General features: G+C 32.1%; 2 protein-coding genes across 2 annotated transcripts; both read right to left on the minus strand.

Annotated features, from left to right (window-relative positions):
* Positions 1-4,244: 4,244 nt before the first annotated feature.
* Positions 4,245-6,392, minus strand: LOC111631348 (putative methyltransferase C9orf114 homolog). Its single transcript, XM_023375573.1, has one exon. The coding sequence runs from the start codon at positions 6,266-6,268 to the stop codon at positions 5,156-5,158; it is 1,113 nt and encodes a 370-aa protein (XP_023231341.1). The 5' UTR covers positions 6,269-6,392; the 3' UTR covers positions 4,245-5,155.
* Positions 6,393-11,391: 4,999 nt separating this feature from the next.
* LOC111631349 (putative methyltransferase C9orf114 homolog) lies at positions 11,392-13,539 on the minus strand. Its single transcript, XM_023375574.1, has one exon. The coding sequence runs from the start codon at positions 13,413-13,415 to the stop codon at positions 12,303-12,305; it is 1,113 nt and encodes a 370-aa protein (XP_023231342.1). The 5' UTR covers positions 13,416-13,539; the 3' UTR covers positions 11,392-12,302.
* Positions 13,540-14,075: the final 536 nt, after the last annotated feature.

Here is a 14,075-nt window from a genome sequence, read left to right on the forward strand (position 1 = left end):
ATATATACTCAGAAAAGTCACATTAAACTAAATATTTAAAATATATAAAAATATTAAATTTTTGAATATTTGACTAAAGGAAATTTATTAAACAGAATAGTTAACATAAATTTTCCTTTTGTTATTAAAAAAATTTGATTTTTCAAGTTCTTTTAATACAGTAGATACTCAATAGACTAATTGGAGAAAGGGTATATTGTTGAAAGTCTATTGAATATATTTTAAAAACTTACTAATAACAGACTTACAATTCACAGTATTTATTAAAATGTCATTATAATAAAAAATAATGCTATGCAGATGGAGAAAGTTTTGGGATTTACTCTCTCCCATTTAACAGTTCAAACAGTCAAATGTTACTTTATTAGTAACTCATTGACAAAAAGTTACTTATCCAGACAGTTGTTAAATTACAGCTGTCCCTTGATAGTCCAATGTTTTGTGATCCGACATGCTCAGTAGCTTCAACCTTTGTAAATAAGTACTGGTATAATATACACCACACTCTCTTCAACCTTACGAAATAATGGTCGAAAACGTTTGTAGTATTTTTACATATTTTACTGGTCATTTAAGGTTGAAGAGAGTGTGATGCTCAGTAGTCCAATGCACCTCCTGTCAAGGTACCCATCCCCGTTACGTGTCTGCTTGCACAGAAGCATGTCGCAACGTGAATCTCCCCACCCAATTCTTACACGATGACACACATTTCGTGTGTTTTCTGTGAACAGTTCTGTTTGAACAGTTGGAGTAGGGAACAGTGTAGGCTACTGCTAGCAAAACAATGCTGAATATGTAATCACTTTCTGTAATCCAACACCCCTTTGGTCCCATACCTGTCATATTATCAAGGGACAACTGTACTGCAAAACTCAGCAAGTCTCAGACAAGTATGTAAATGATTACCATTGTGGTCCAATTGCATGCCAGGTAATACCACCAGAATGCCTTAAAACAGCAACTCAAGTATCCTATAAAAAGGCTTGAAAAGGCAGAGACAGATGGAAGCCTTTCTACAGAACCACATCTCTTTCTGTACCATTGGGAAGCAACTAGCAGAGTGAAATTTACATGCATGGCAACTGCTATACATCTTGTTAGTACCCCAACATTGTCAGGTTCATTTGAAGAGGTGCCATGACAAAGAAGAACAAACTGTTATGGACTGGTAAAGTTACCAACTCCAAAAATTGGCAAAAATTTTTAAATTCTCAGACTCCTAAATTGAGACTTACCACACTCACGCTGCCGGTGTGCTGATCTCAGGAGCCATCTTGAACTAGAGGTAAGACATTGATGACATAATGTTACATTCAGGAAATCCTGTGTTGCATTTTATGGTAGAAGCTGCAAATAATTATTTTCCATGATGATGGTTAGTTGCACACAGGTAGAGTTTCCAGGTATGTCTGCCACATATCTTTGGTCTGCCTATCTCCAGATTTGCCCATTGAGCATTAGTGGGACCAGATGTCCCATTAGTCCTACTAATGCTATCTACCAGTTTGAGGGATCTAGAGTGGCAGTTACATCTGTGAGAAAAACTGTCACAAGATAGCATAAGATGCCTGTATGCCTCTGTATTCAATGTATATATTCAAGCAAGAAGTCTTACAACATTCTAAAGGTTGTCAATAGAAAATTGTTTCTTTGCTGTGATATTGTAATCACTTATTACCATTATTATTACATTTGCATAGATACTGTTTCATTCAATTCCAATGCCTCTTTGATGCTCAGAGTGTATTTTGTACCATTTTAATTCCTTCTTAGTCTACTGTATTGTTATTCCGATCACCTATACTATAAAAATTAACAAACTATAACATTAAAAATGCAATTTTCTTTAAAACCCACTGTTAAAAATACTGTGTATGAACCTGTGTATATGAATAAATTATAATAATATACATTGAGTAATTTACACCCTTAATTCAATCTCTTAGCATATTCTATTTACAAATAAAACAAGTTTTGAATATTTCCTTTAGAACAAACTTTTCTGTCTGTTAAATCCAGTTATAAGGACTTGTATTTTAGAGTTACATAATTAAAACAATTTTGAACTTTTAGACTGTTAATTTCTATTTTAAATTAAGTATACCATTTATATCACAAAATTTTTATTTGGAATTTATGTAAAACTATGAAAAAGCCAATAATTTTCTCAGAAATCATTTAGATATTTCATTTATATGAAAGCATCTAATATTTTGATGTTTGCATTAATTTCTTTTTTAATAATTGCAATTTAATATGATATTGATATAAAAAAAAGCTCTTAGTATTATTTATATTCTTACCACGTAAAAATGTTTGCATTTTACAAATACAAATTTCAATTTTATTCATGGTAATTGTTATACTTAATGACTATCAAAGTATTTAAAAGCTGAGTTTGATATTCGGTTAGTAATTTATTATAATTTGAAATGATTCTACGTGAATTATTGAGGAATATACTCAGGAACAGTGACACTTCATGAATAAAGTGTCAGTTATAACTGTTATTGTAATTAGATAATTATAACTGCACCCATCTAAAAATCCATAAATAGATCAATAAATCAAATTTTGTAAAGTTAAAAATTTAACCATCTTGTAAAGAAGTGCAAAATAATAATTGTGTAGACCAGATAATCAGTTAAGAAACTCAGCTTGATGATGTTTATTTATTAAGTATAAATATGTTTCATAAACTACTACAAATCTACATTTTCAAAATACACAAAAATATCTTTTGTCAGGAAAGGATTTTAAAACAGATTTCAATTTATTTCACATGCAAAAATTTAAATTTATTACTAATATAAAATAACTATATTCAGGGTTCCTACTCAAATTTTTGTTTTAATTTCCATGACTTTTCCTAACTTTGTACAAATTCCAACCCTCGTGTCCCTTACAGTATGGCACATTGACAAAATAAAACAGCATTTAACTTTCTATGCACATATGTTTTGCTTCTCCAACATTTAATTAGTTATTAAGTTAAATATTTTTTATAATTGCCAAATTATTAAAATTAAAAAAAATGTTTTATTAAAATTCTGTTATTAATCCACAACCATAAATCTACAAGGCTTTGAAAAAAAGGAAAAAAAAATTATTTTTTATTCATTAACAAATCCTATATAATCCATGTGCAACAGTATATATTTATTAAATTTATCTCTTAATAAATTTCCTGAACGTTATAAAATATTAATAAACTGGTCAAGTCAGAAATTGTTTTGTTATACAATCAAAATTATTAAAATGAAAAATGATAAATAATACGATTTAAATTTTTTATCATTTCATGTACTGTACTTTGAAAATTTTTGAATCTTGTGAGGAGAAATTTTGGGTCCTGAAAATATTCTGCACACTTTTTCATAAGTTGTATTGCACCACACTACTTCTTGCTATTTGCATATGGCTACCCTTAGTCAAGCATATTGTCAGCAAAAAGTCAACAAGGAAGTAAATTCCCTGACTTTTCGATAATTTTTAATAAATTCCGACATTTCACTGACTTTCTGAACACTAATGAAAATTCCTGACTTTCCAGGTGCATAGGAACCCTGTATATGAGCCTTGAAAACTCGGCACTCCGGATAACTCGGCCACACCACGGCAGGGCAAAAAAATCCTTAGTTAATTAATTTTCATGATAAAGACAGCTTTATGCCTCATAAAGTATTTTTCTGAGGTCTGTCTTATCAGGTAAATTACTGTACACAGTGTATTCATTAATTTTCATTTTCATGTAGTAAAGGCTCTATGCCTTCATAAAAGATGTACTTTTCCTTTGTTTAAGGGTATTTGAGCAGTTTTTTCTCTGTTGTATTCTCAAGTAAACAATACACACAAGTACAGTACAGTATTTTCTGAGGAAACACTCATACTTATTTTTTTTAACCCCATTCCCGATAACCTGGCATTTTCACAAACTCGGCCACCCTTCGGTCCACATTAGGCCGAGTTTTCGAGGCTCTACTATAATAAATTGCAAGTTACTTTTAGTAGTAGTAAAAATATCTTTATATGTCAAACAAACAGCTGGATTATTTGTTTGGCATGTCTAATAGAATCAAGTGTTTGAAGTTTTGTTGTTATAAAAACATTTATTGATAAAAATAATTAAATTATTTTCTAAGTTTAACATTTATTTATATATTTAAATAAATGTAAAAACAAAATTTAATTTTTTCTTTTAATAAAAAATTAAAGCATTTGAACAAAAAAAAGTTGATAAATAAATACAAACAAAACATATTTACCTGGCAGCACATAGTTATATGAAAATGCAAAGAGCAAATAAATATTTAAAATGAAAAGGCATACAGTATTTTTACATTTTAAAAAGAAAACTAGGCAGTCTTCATTTCCATCATGTCCAATTACCAGGAAGAGAAAAAGTCTTTGCAGAGATGACCTTTTCTTAGAGACTATGTCTGTAAGAAAAATTCATCTCTGCAAAGAAAAGTAAGACAGAGACATTTTTTCTCTTAAATTGTAAAAATAGACATAAATAAAGACTACTTAGTTTCTTCTGTGTATATTTTTAAACTGTAAAAATAGTCTTCTTTTTTAATTAAAATTACATATCTTTCTTAATTTTTTGGCTTATCATCAGTGAATGTTTTAACTGTTTTACATAATTTTGAAGATGCGTAAACTCTCATAAAAGGTTACCTCTGTGAATAAAAATTGTTTCCATTCCTGGTGATTGCACATGATGGAAATGAAGACAATTGTTTCTTCTGTATTTTTTAATAAACAAATTTTTAAAACATACAGCTTAATGTGTTTCAGGTCTTTTGGCAGATGATGCAATACTCTTAGTTTATTTGCTCTTGCATTGAGATACACTGTAATGATGATAGCTTATTTATTTTGAATAATTCCAAAATTCACGTGAAACTAAAGAAAAAAAACAAATGAAACAAGATAAATACAGATAACAGTAATAATTTAGTGGTTCTGATACTATAATTAGTAGTTTCTAAAATGATATAATAATGCAGGTCATTTGTTTTTAATCACATACAATGAAATTAGTTAGCATCACAAGAAATTATTTAAATTTTATATTGATAATATAAAGAAATGAATCTGAAACTTAAAATTAAAATAAGTTTTTAATTTAAAATTTTATAAAAACATGACATTATCTTTTTTTCTGACATTTCAAAATTTTTGGCCTCAGTGCAGCTAAGGAGACAAGTATTGCCTCTTCAGTTCTTATTGTGCGAGAACCTTGATCCGGACAAGTATTCAAATAGTAATGGAATAAAAAACGTGGATCTTCAACTTTTAACATTTCATCAGACTCTATACTGGCTTCTATTCCACCAAGTCCACCAAAAACAACGAGCATATGTTTAAAAGGAGATAATTTTACTTTATCTACATTGTCGCCTTTGTCAGAAGTACCGACAATTATATCGTATCCGTCTTTAAAAGAGCATTCGGCAATGGCTGCACTCAAACTCGAGGCCAACCTCACATTGTAACCCCAATAAATTCCGGCTTCCACTCTAGGTGCCGAAGGTGAGACTGCCACACCTTTCAAATGCTTTTTACTTTCCCGATCGGGTTCTAGACGAACAGTGACTCTGGTTCCAATTTCAAGTGCTTTGTCTATTCGTGCTTCTTTTTTCAATCCCACTCTCACATAAGATCCCTTTCCTTCTTTAATTGGCAAATTTGCAACGACGCCTTCACGATATCGGCATTCGTCCGTAGCTCTCAGATGGTGGGAAGCATCGAGAGGATTCAACAATCCAGAATACTTCAAATCCGGGTGCAACGGTATCAGTTCTTTCCTCAGATACTGTGGGCATTCTAAATACTGCAATATTCTCGATAACTGAATATTTGAATATCCCTTATCACCATAAATAAGTGTCTCGGCATTTTTTTCAGACTTATGTAATGAACCAGTTTCATCAAACACAACAATTTCATCTACATTGAATATAGTTGCAGCTCTTGCTATCTGACCCGCCAGTAAAGTTTGCAACTCTGCAGTTTGTGCATTATCAAGAATCGAGCCTGGAAGGGCAATGCTCAAAGTGTAATCTCTTCCATTGTTACTTTCAGCCTTTAATTCTATTTCTTTGGATTTTTCGGCTTCTTCTCTTTTTCTCTTCTTCTCCAACTTCTTCAGCAATCTTTGCTCCTTCCATTTTTTATGCAATTGTTTTTTCTCGTGTCTCCATTCCTTCCAGCTAATATCTTTATCCGCATGATTTTGTTGTTCACTGTTTTCGTCAGACATGTCAAATAATTTAACAAATATCAATCCACAGTACAACTCGAGTAAACAGACTCAATTCAAACAAACACGTGCTTCGCACGCCATATCTGTAATTTCGGTTAGTCGTGTTGCCAACTCCGACGAAATTTAATTTTATTAAATTAAAATATTTTAAAATATAAATCATTTTCCAAAACGATATCAATTTATTTAAAATATGTTTATTTTTATTCCTATGAAAATATTTAAATCTACTTATTTAAAAAACAAATAATCGACTTAACATTCATTGTCGGCCGGATGGCTGAAAAATAAAATGGCAGCCAAGCGGCGTGGGCACCCGGGAACGAATTCGGACGAATCTAAAATTCCCATGAATTTTTTTGGAGTGGTCCGTCCGAATATGTATCAAAAACACACCAAAGATAACTTAATTAATATTTCAAAATAGATTTTATTTGTTATGAATATCTACAACTTTTTATAACACCCGTCTCTACCCTTGAAATTAAGTTTTTTGCCATTTTATAATAATTAATTATACAGAGTTTTTTTTAAAAAAATAAAATATCATAATCGATGGCGCCAAACACAATTTTAAATTCTTTTGCCGGAAAAGTTACGCAACTCGTTGTTGGATTTGTTTTTGTCTCTGTACTTCGCGTTCTTGCTTTAGTAGCATGATGAAGCTTCTGAGAACTAATTTCAAAGACATCCATTGTTTTTCTCACACATCGAAAGCCGGCCAGACGACTGAGTGGTAGCGTTACATAAAGGATTCGGGATCGAATTCCGGTCAAGCCTGCTGCAATAAATTTTCTACCTATAATCCAGCGATGTGTCGTTTTCCATCCTACACCCATGTTGCTCAGTGGCTAAATTTAACAAGGATTTCATTCCTAAACACTGGTTGTCGGCACGGGCTGGCTAGTGACGATTACCGGGTTTCCTTCGCGTCGATAACTCCCGAATAGATGCCAGTTTTCCTTAAAAACCCACCCGTCAGGCACGTTCCCCGATCCGCCCTCGTGTTGCATTATTTAATACCAATACAATCACACATTGAAAAAAATCATTTAGTTCTGGAAGTGATTCACACGCTACTTAGTGTCAATTTCTTTGCGTAGCCATGGAAAAAAATAATAAAATATAAAGGTTAAGAAAATTTTTTACCAATGCAAAGTCAGTCAAGTATTGCGCGATGTTTTCTAATTTTTTGTTGAATAATCGAGCGGCGATGAACAAAATAATGCAACGTATGTCTCCCTGGCAACTTCAGACAGAATAGTGAACATCTCCATACCTCAAGCTGTCCGGAGCAAAAATAAATGTACAAGTTGAAAGAGATTTTAAATACCTTATTACGAATATACTGTATTTATATGATTTACTTCTGTATGCTGTTAATTTAAAATTTTGACTTACTTCAGTCATTAATATTAAAGTTTGGAAAACTAATATTAAAATCAGTGCTGCAGCAAGTCATTGGAAACAAGTATTTAGTGCTGTAGCAACTATAGAAATATGTTCGTATGGTTAATATGTTCGTGGCCTACGTGCGCCGTCATGGCCGCAGTCCCGACGGATTCCTCCCGGAGGGGAGCCGCCGGCAGGCCACCGAGTGCCCAACGTCATTAGTTATTGATTCACGGTAGTTCCTGAACAAAAGAAAAAAAAAGGAAACGTCTACTAAAAATATAGTTAATCTAACCTAACCTAACCGAAGCGAACGACCGCGACTGCCGCCATGAAGAGCTTTCCTTGTAACTTTAAACCTTGAAGTATATATTCAGATACATAGAAGAATCCGAAAGTGTCCGATCAAAAAATTTGAGGTAGGGTCATCAGTACAGTCATTACACCATTAACACTTAGCAGTTTATAATTACTGTTGCGTATAATAATATTTTCAACCGGAAATTGTCAGATTAGACGATTTCGTGATGATAACTGTGACTGGCCAAAATCTATTAATTAATGGGTTTCAAGAAGGGCTGAGGGTGCCAAATTCTGTAGTTGCACCTGTGTGTATGTTTATAGTAAGCAAACAGATCCTACGTATGCTCTGACTATATTTACGCTTACCTTTACAAACGTACCAATATTCTTTCACGTCTAGGACAAAGATAAAAAAAAAAGCTATATTATAGCTCTCGAGAAAAACTAAATAAATAAGTTCAGGAAACAGTCTATATATTAACATAGAAATGAATGTCGCGTGACACAAATAAAATTAAGGTTATAAGAGATGAAATAATTTGACATTATAATATTATATACACAATAAACATATGACAGAATAACTATACAATTACAAAATATATGTAGTGTAAGTCCAAGGGCATTTCAAGGGAACAAACAGCTATGTAACTAAGCCAATTACATAGTTCTTCTCATATAAAATAGACTCTGTCATTGGCTTGATTACTTATCGCTTGCCAAGTAGAAGCACCGCATATCAAGTTCTCTCTGTTGGAAATAATGAATGTCAATAATAACAATGAGGATAATAATAATATAAAATGGATAGGGCAAAATACATATTGGTTAGCATACAGCATATTTATTTAACATATGAAACTAAACGTAATAACGTTGTATAAAGTAAAAAAAATATTTAAATATGATTTTTGAAAATATGAAATATTTTTCAAGCAATTTTATTTTTATATTTGTCAGATTATGCAATATTTTAACCGTTTAAGCATATACAAAAGGAAGAGCTCCACTTATGTTAGGCGATTATGTTAGGCTGAAGACAACACACCAGAAATATTACCAACATTTATCCTAAGTTAAGGAATAACTATAAAATTATATGAATAAGATAATCGCAGTTTAATTTTTTAAATTTTTAATGGGCCTATCAACAACAGATAGAGCATTCAAAATGACCGTCATACGTACGAACTCGATTTCCTCCCAGGCCAAGAAAAAAATGGTCTATCTGGATATTTCAAGCTCAAATCCGTAATTCCCGGCTTCCCCACTATGGGTCTGGACGAAAGCATGGGCTGACTAAAAAACCCTTTAAGTAACCACAAGTAAAAAAAGAGTTATTAAAATGTTCTTTCTGCGTAACGTAGGCGAGTTTTTTCATGCTATTATGCTCAAAAACATTGGTACATTTTGCACACTTCACAGCATAAAGAATAAAATATTCTTTGAGAGCGTATTAATAAGATTAAAGTCAATACTTATAAGAACTCCTAAATATTAAGTATAGTAATTCAAGTATCCTATCTACAGAGATATTCAGCAGTCCAAATACAACAATAACTCGTATCAGGGCATTTCAGAATATTTAGAAGATATTTGAGTACAAAAATTAGTACCAAAATATCGCACCTTGGATACAGAGATTTAAGCTTGCAGGGCACTGATCAATGTTATCTCCATCTTTAAATTTTGAAGGCAAAGAGCGTCGTTGGCCGACTGTAATTGCTGATTTGCTACACTTGTCACATACAGTGACAAGTGTAGCAAATCAGCAATTACAATCTATTCTGTTTCGAGGCTGCCGAATTTGAAACCTGCAAACCACACTTTTAATTTTCTGTGTATATCCTGTGTGCTCGGACCTTGTTTATTAATAAGACTTATTATACTGGTAGTTTTTGATTAGCAAACACAGATTTTAGTCAAAATCTGTGTTTGCTAATCACCTGCTCTATTAATAAACAAGGTCCAAGTAGACTGGATATACACAGAAATTTAAAGTTTGTTTACTCATGCAATGTTAAAACTGAGCGGAAAAAACATGGCGTATATCCGGGACTCTAAAATGTCACATGCGAGTTGTCTATAGCAAAATATTACTAAAACGAGGAAAAAATTCTATTGGATCACTTTATATTAACCCTCGGTTACGCGCGCGGGGTTATATAGAACCCCCGGCGTGTTTAAACGCGTGTATTTTTTAAAATTTTTTGTGTTTAAAAATGATGCCCTCAGTACCTTCCTTCCATAGTGTAAAGATTGCACCGAAAAAATTTCAATTTTGCACGAAAATAATTTTTTGCATAGACTTATAATGGAAATCAGTCGGGTGCTATAGTACCCCGCGCGCCTAACGGTGTAATTTTTTTTCGCGCGACTAACGGAGGTGGGTCGATCTGACNTCAGAAATTGTTTTGTTATACAATCAAAATTATTAAAATGAAAAATGATAAATAATACGATTTAAATTTTTTATCATTTCATGTACTGTACTTTGAAAATTTTTGAATCTTGTGAGGAGAAATTTTGGGTCCTGAAAATATTCTGCACACTTTTTCATAAGTTGTATTGCACCACACTACTTCTTGCTATTTGCATATGGCTACCCTTAGTCAAGCATATTGTCAGCAAAAAGTCAACAAGGAAGTAAATTCCCTGACTTTTCGATAATTTTTAATAAATTCCGACATTTCACTGACTTTCTGAACACTAATGAAAATTCCTGACTTTCCAGGTGCATAGGAACCCTGTATATGAGCCTTGAAAACTCGGCACTCCGGATAACTCGGCCACACCACGGCAGGGCAAAAAAATCCTTAGTTAATTAATTTTCATGATAAAGACAGCTTTATGCCTCATAAAGTATTTTTCTGAGGTCTGTCTTATCAGGTAAATTACTGTACACAGTGTATTCATTAATTTTCATTTTCATGTAGTAAAGGCTCTATGCCTTCATAAAAGATGTACTTTTCCTTTGTTTAAGGGTATTTGAGCAGTTTTTTCTCTGTTGTATTCTCAAGTAAACAATACACACAAGTACAGTACAGTATTTTCTGAGGAAACACTCATACTTATTTTTTTTAACCCCATTCCCGATAACCTGGCATTTTCACAAACTCGGCCACCCTTCGGTCCACATTAGGCCGAGTTTTCGAGGCTCTACTATAATAAATTGCAAGTTACTTTTAGTAGTAGTAAAAATATCTTTATATGTCAAACAAACAGCTGGATTATTTGTTTGGCATGTCTAATAGAATCAAGTGTTTGAAGTTTTGTTGTTATAAAAACATTTATTGATAAAAATAATTAAATTATTTTCTAAGTTTAACATTTATTTATATATTTAAATAAATGTAAAAACAAAATTTAATTTTTTCTTTTAATAAAAAATTAAAGCATTTGAACAAAAAAAAGTTGATAAATAAATACAAACAAAACATATTTACCTGGCAGCACATAGTTATATGAAAATGCAAAGAGCAAATAAATATTTAAAATGAAAAGGCATACAGTATTTTTACATTTTAAAAAGAAAACTAGGCAGTCTTCATTTCCATCATGTCCAATTACCAGGAAGAGAAAAAGTCTTTGCAGAGATGACCTTTTCTTAGAGACTATGTCTGTAAGAAAAATTCATCTCTGCAAAGAAAAGTAAGACAGAGACATTTTTTCTCTTAAATTGTAAAAATAGACATAAATAAAGACTACTTAGTTTCTTCTGTGTATATTTTTAAACTGTAAAAATAGTCTTCTTTTTTAATTAAAATTACATATCTTTCTTAATTTTTTGGCTTATCATCAGTGAATGTTTTAACTGTTTTACATAATTTTGAAGATGCGTAAACTCTCATAAAAGGTTACCTCTGTGAATAAAAATTGTTTCCATTCCTGGTGATTGCACATGATGGAAATGAAGACAATTGTTTCTTCTGTATTTTTTAATAAACAAATTTTTAAAACATACAGCTTAATGTGTTTCAGGTCTTTTGGCAGATGATGCAATACTCTTAGTTTATTTGCTCTTGCATTGAGATACACTGTAATGATGATAGCTTATTTATTTTGAATAATTCCAAAATTCACGTGAAACTAAAGAAAAAAAACAAATGAAACAAGATAAATACAGATAACAGTAATAATTTAGTGGTTCTGATACTATAATTAGTAGTTTCTAAAATGATATAATAATGCAGGTCATTTGTTTTTAATCACATACAATGAAATTAGTTAGCATCACAAGAAATTATTTAAATTTTATATTGATAATATAAAGAAATGAATCTGAAACTTAAAATTAAAATAAGTTTTTAATTTAAAATTTTATAAAAACATGACATTATCTTTTTTTCTGACATTTCAAAATTTTTGGCCTCAGTGCAGCTAAGGAGACAAGTATTGCCTCTTCAGTTCTTATTGTGCGAGAACCTTGATCCGGACAAGTATTCAAATAGTAATGGAATAAAAAACGTGGATCTTCAACTTTTAACATTTCATCAGACTCTATACTGGCTTCTATTCCACCAAGTCCACCAAAAACAACGAGCATATGTTTAAAAGGAGATAATTTTACTTTATCTACATTGTCGCCTTTGTCAGAAGTACCGACAATTATATCGTATCCGTCTTTAAAAGAGCATTCGGCAATGGCTGCACTCAAACTCGAGGCCAACCTCACATTGTAACCCCAATAAATTCCGGCTTCCACTCTAGGTGCCGAAGGTGAGACTGCCACACCTTTCAAATGCTTTTTACTTTCCCGATCGGGTTCTAGACGAACAGTGACTCTGGTTCCAATTTCAAGTGCTTTGTCTATTCGTGCTTCTTTTTTCAATCCCACTCTCACATAAGATCCCTTTCCTTCTTTAATTGGCAAATTTGCAACGACGCCTTCACGATATCGGCATTCGTCCGTAGCTCTCAGATGGTGGGAAGCATCGAGAGGATTCAACAATCCAGAATACTTCAAATCCGGGTGCAACGGTATCAGTTCTTTCCTCAGATACTGTGGGCATTCTAAATACTGCAATATTCTCGATAACTGAATATTTGAATATCCCTTATCACCATAAATAAGTGTCTCGGCATTTTTTTCAGACTTATGTAATGAACCAGTTTCATCAAACACAACAATTTCATCTACATTGAATATAGTTGCAGCTCTTGCTATCTGACCCGCCAGTAAAGTTTGCAACTCTGCAGTTTGTGCATTATCAAGAATCGAGCCTGGAAGGGCAATGCTCAAAGTGTAATCTCTTCCATTGTTACTTTCAGCCTTTAATTCTATTTCTTTGGATTTTTCGGCTTCTTCTCTTTTTCTCTTCTTCTCCAACTTCTTCAGCAATCTTTGCTCCTTCCATTTTTTATGCAATTGTTTTTTCTCGTGTCTCCATTCCTTCCAGCTAATATCTTTATCCGCATGATTTTGTTGTTCACTGTTTTCGTCAGACATGTCAAATAATTTAACAAATATCAATCCACAGTACAACTCGAGTAAACAGACTCAATTCAAACAAACACGTGCTTCGCACGCCATATCTGTAATTTCGGTTAGTCGTGTTGCCAACTCCGACGAAATTTAATTTTATTAAATTAAAATATTTTAAAATATAAATCATTTTCCAAAACGATATCAATTTATTTAAAATATGTTTATTTTTATTCCTATGAAAATATTTAAATCTACTTATTTAAAAAACAAATAATCGACTTAACATTCATTGTCGGCCGGATGGCTGAAAAATAAAATGGCAGCCAAGCGGCGTGGGCACCCGGGAACGAATTCGGACGAATCTAAAATTCCCATGAATTTTTTTGGAGTGGTCCGTCCGAATATGTATCAAAAACACACCAAAGATAACTTAATTAATATTTCAAAATAGATTTTATTTGTTATGAATATCTACAACTTTTTATAACACCCGTCTCTACCCTTGAAATTAAGTTTTTTGCCATTTTATAATAATTAATTATACAGAGTTTTTTTTAAAAAAATAAAATATCATAATCGATGGCGCCAAACACAATTTTAAATTCTTTTGCCGGAAAAGTTACGCAACTCGTTGTTGGATTTGTTTTTGTCTCTGTACTTCGCGTTCTTGCTTTAGTAGCA

The sequence above is a fragment of the Centruroides sculpturatus genome, unplaced genomic scaffold (genome assembly GCF_000671375.1).
Source record: "Centruroides sculpturatus isolate CEXI.00-Female unplaced genomic scaffold, Cexi_2.0 scaffold392, whole genome shotgun sequence".
Taxonomy (NCBI): domain Eukaryota; kingdom Metazoa; phylum Arthropoda; class Arachnida; order Scorpiones; family Buthidae; genus Centruroides; species Centruroides sculpturatus.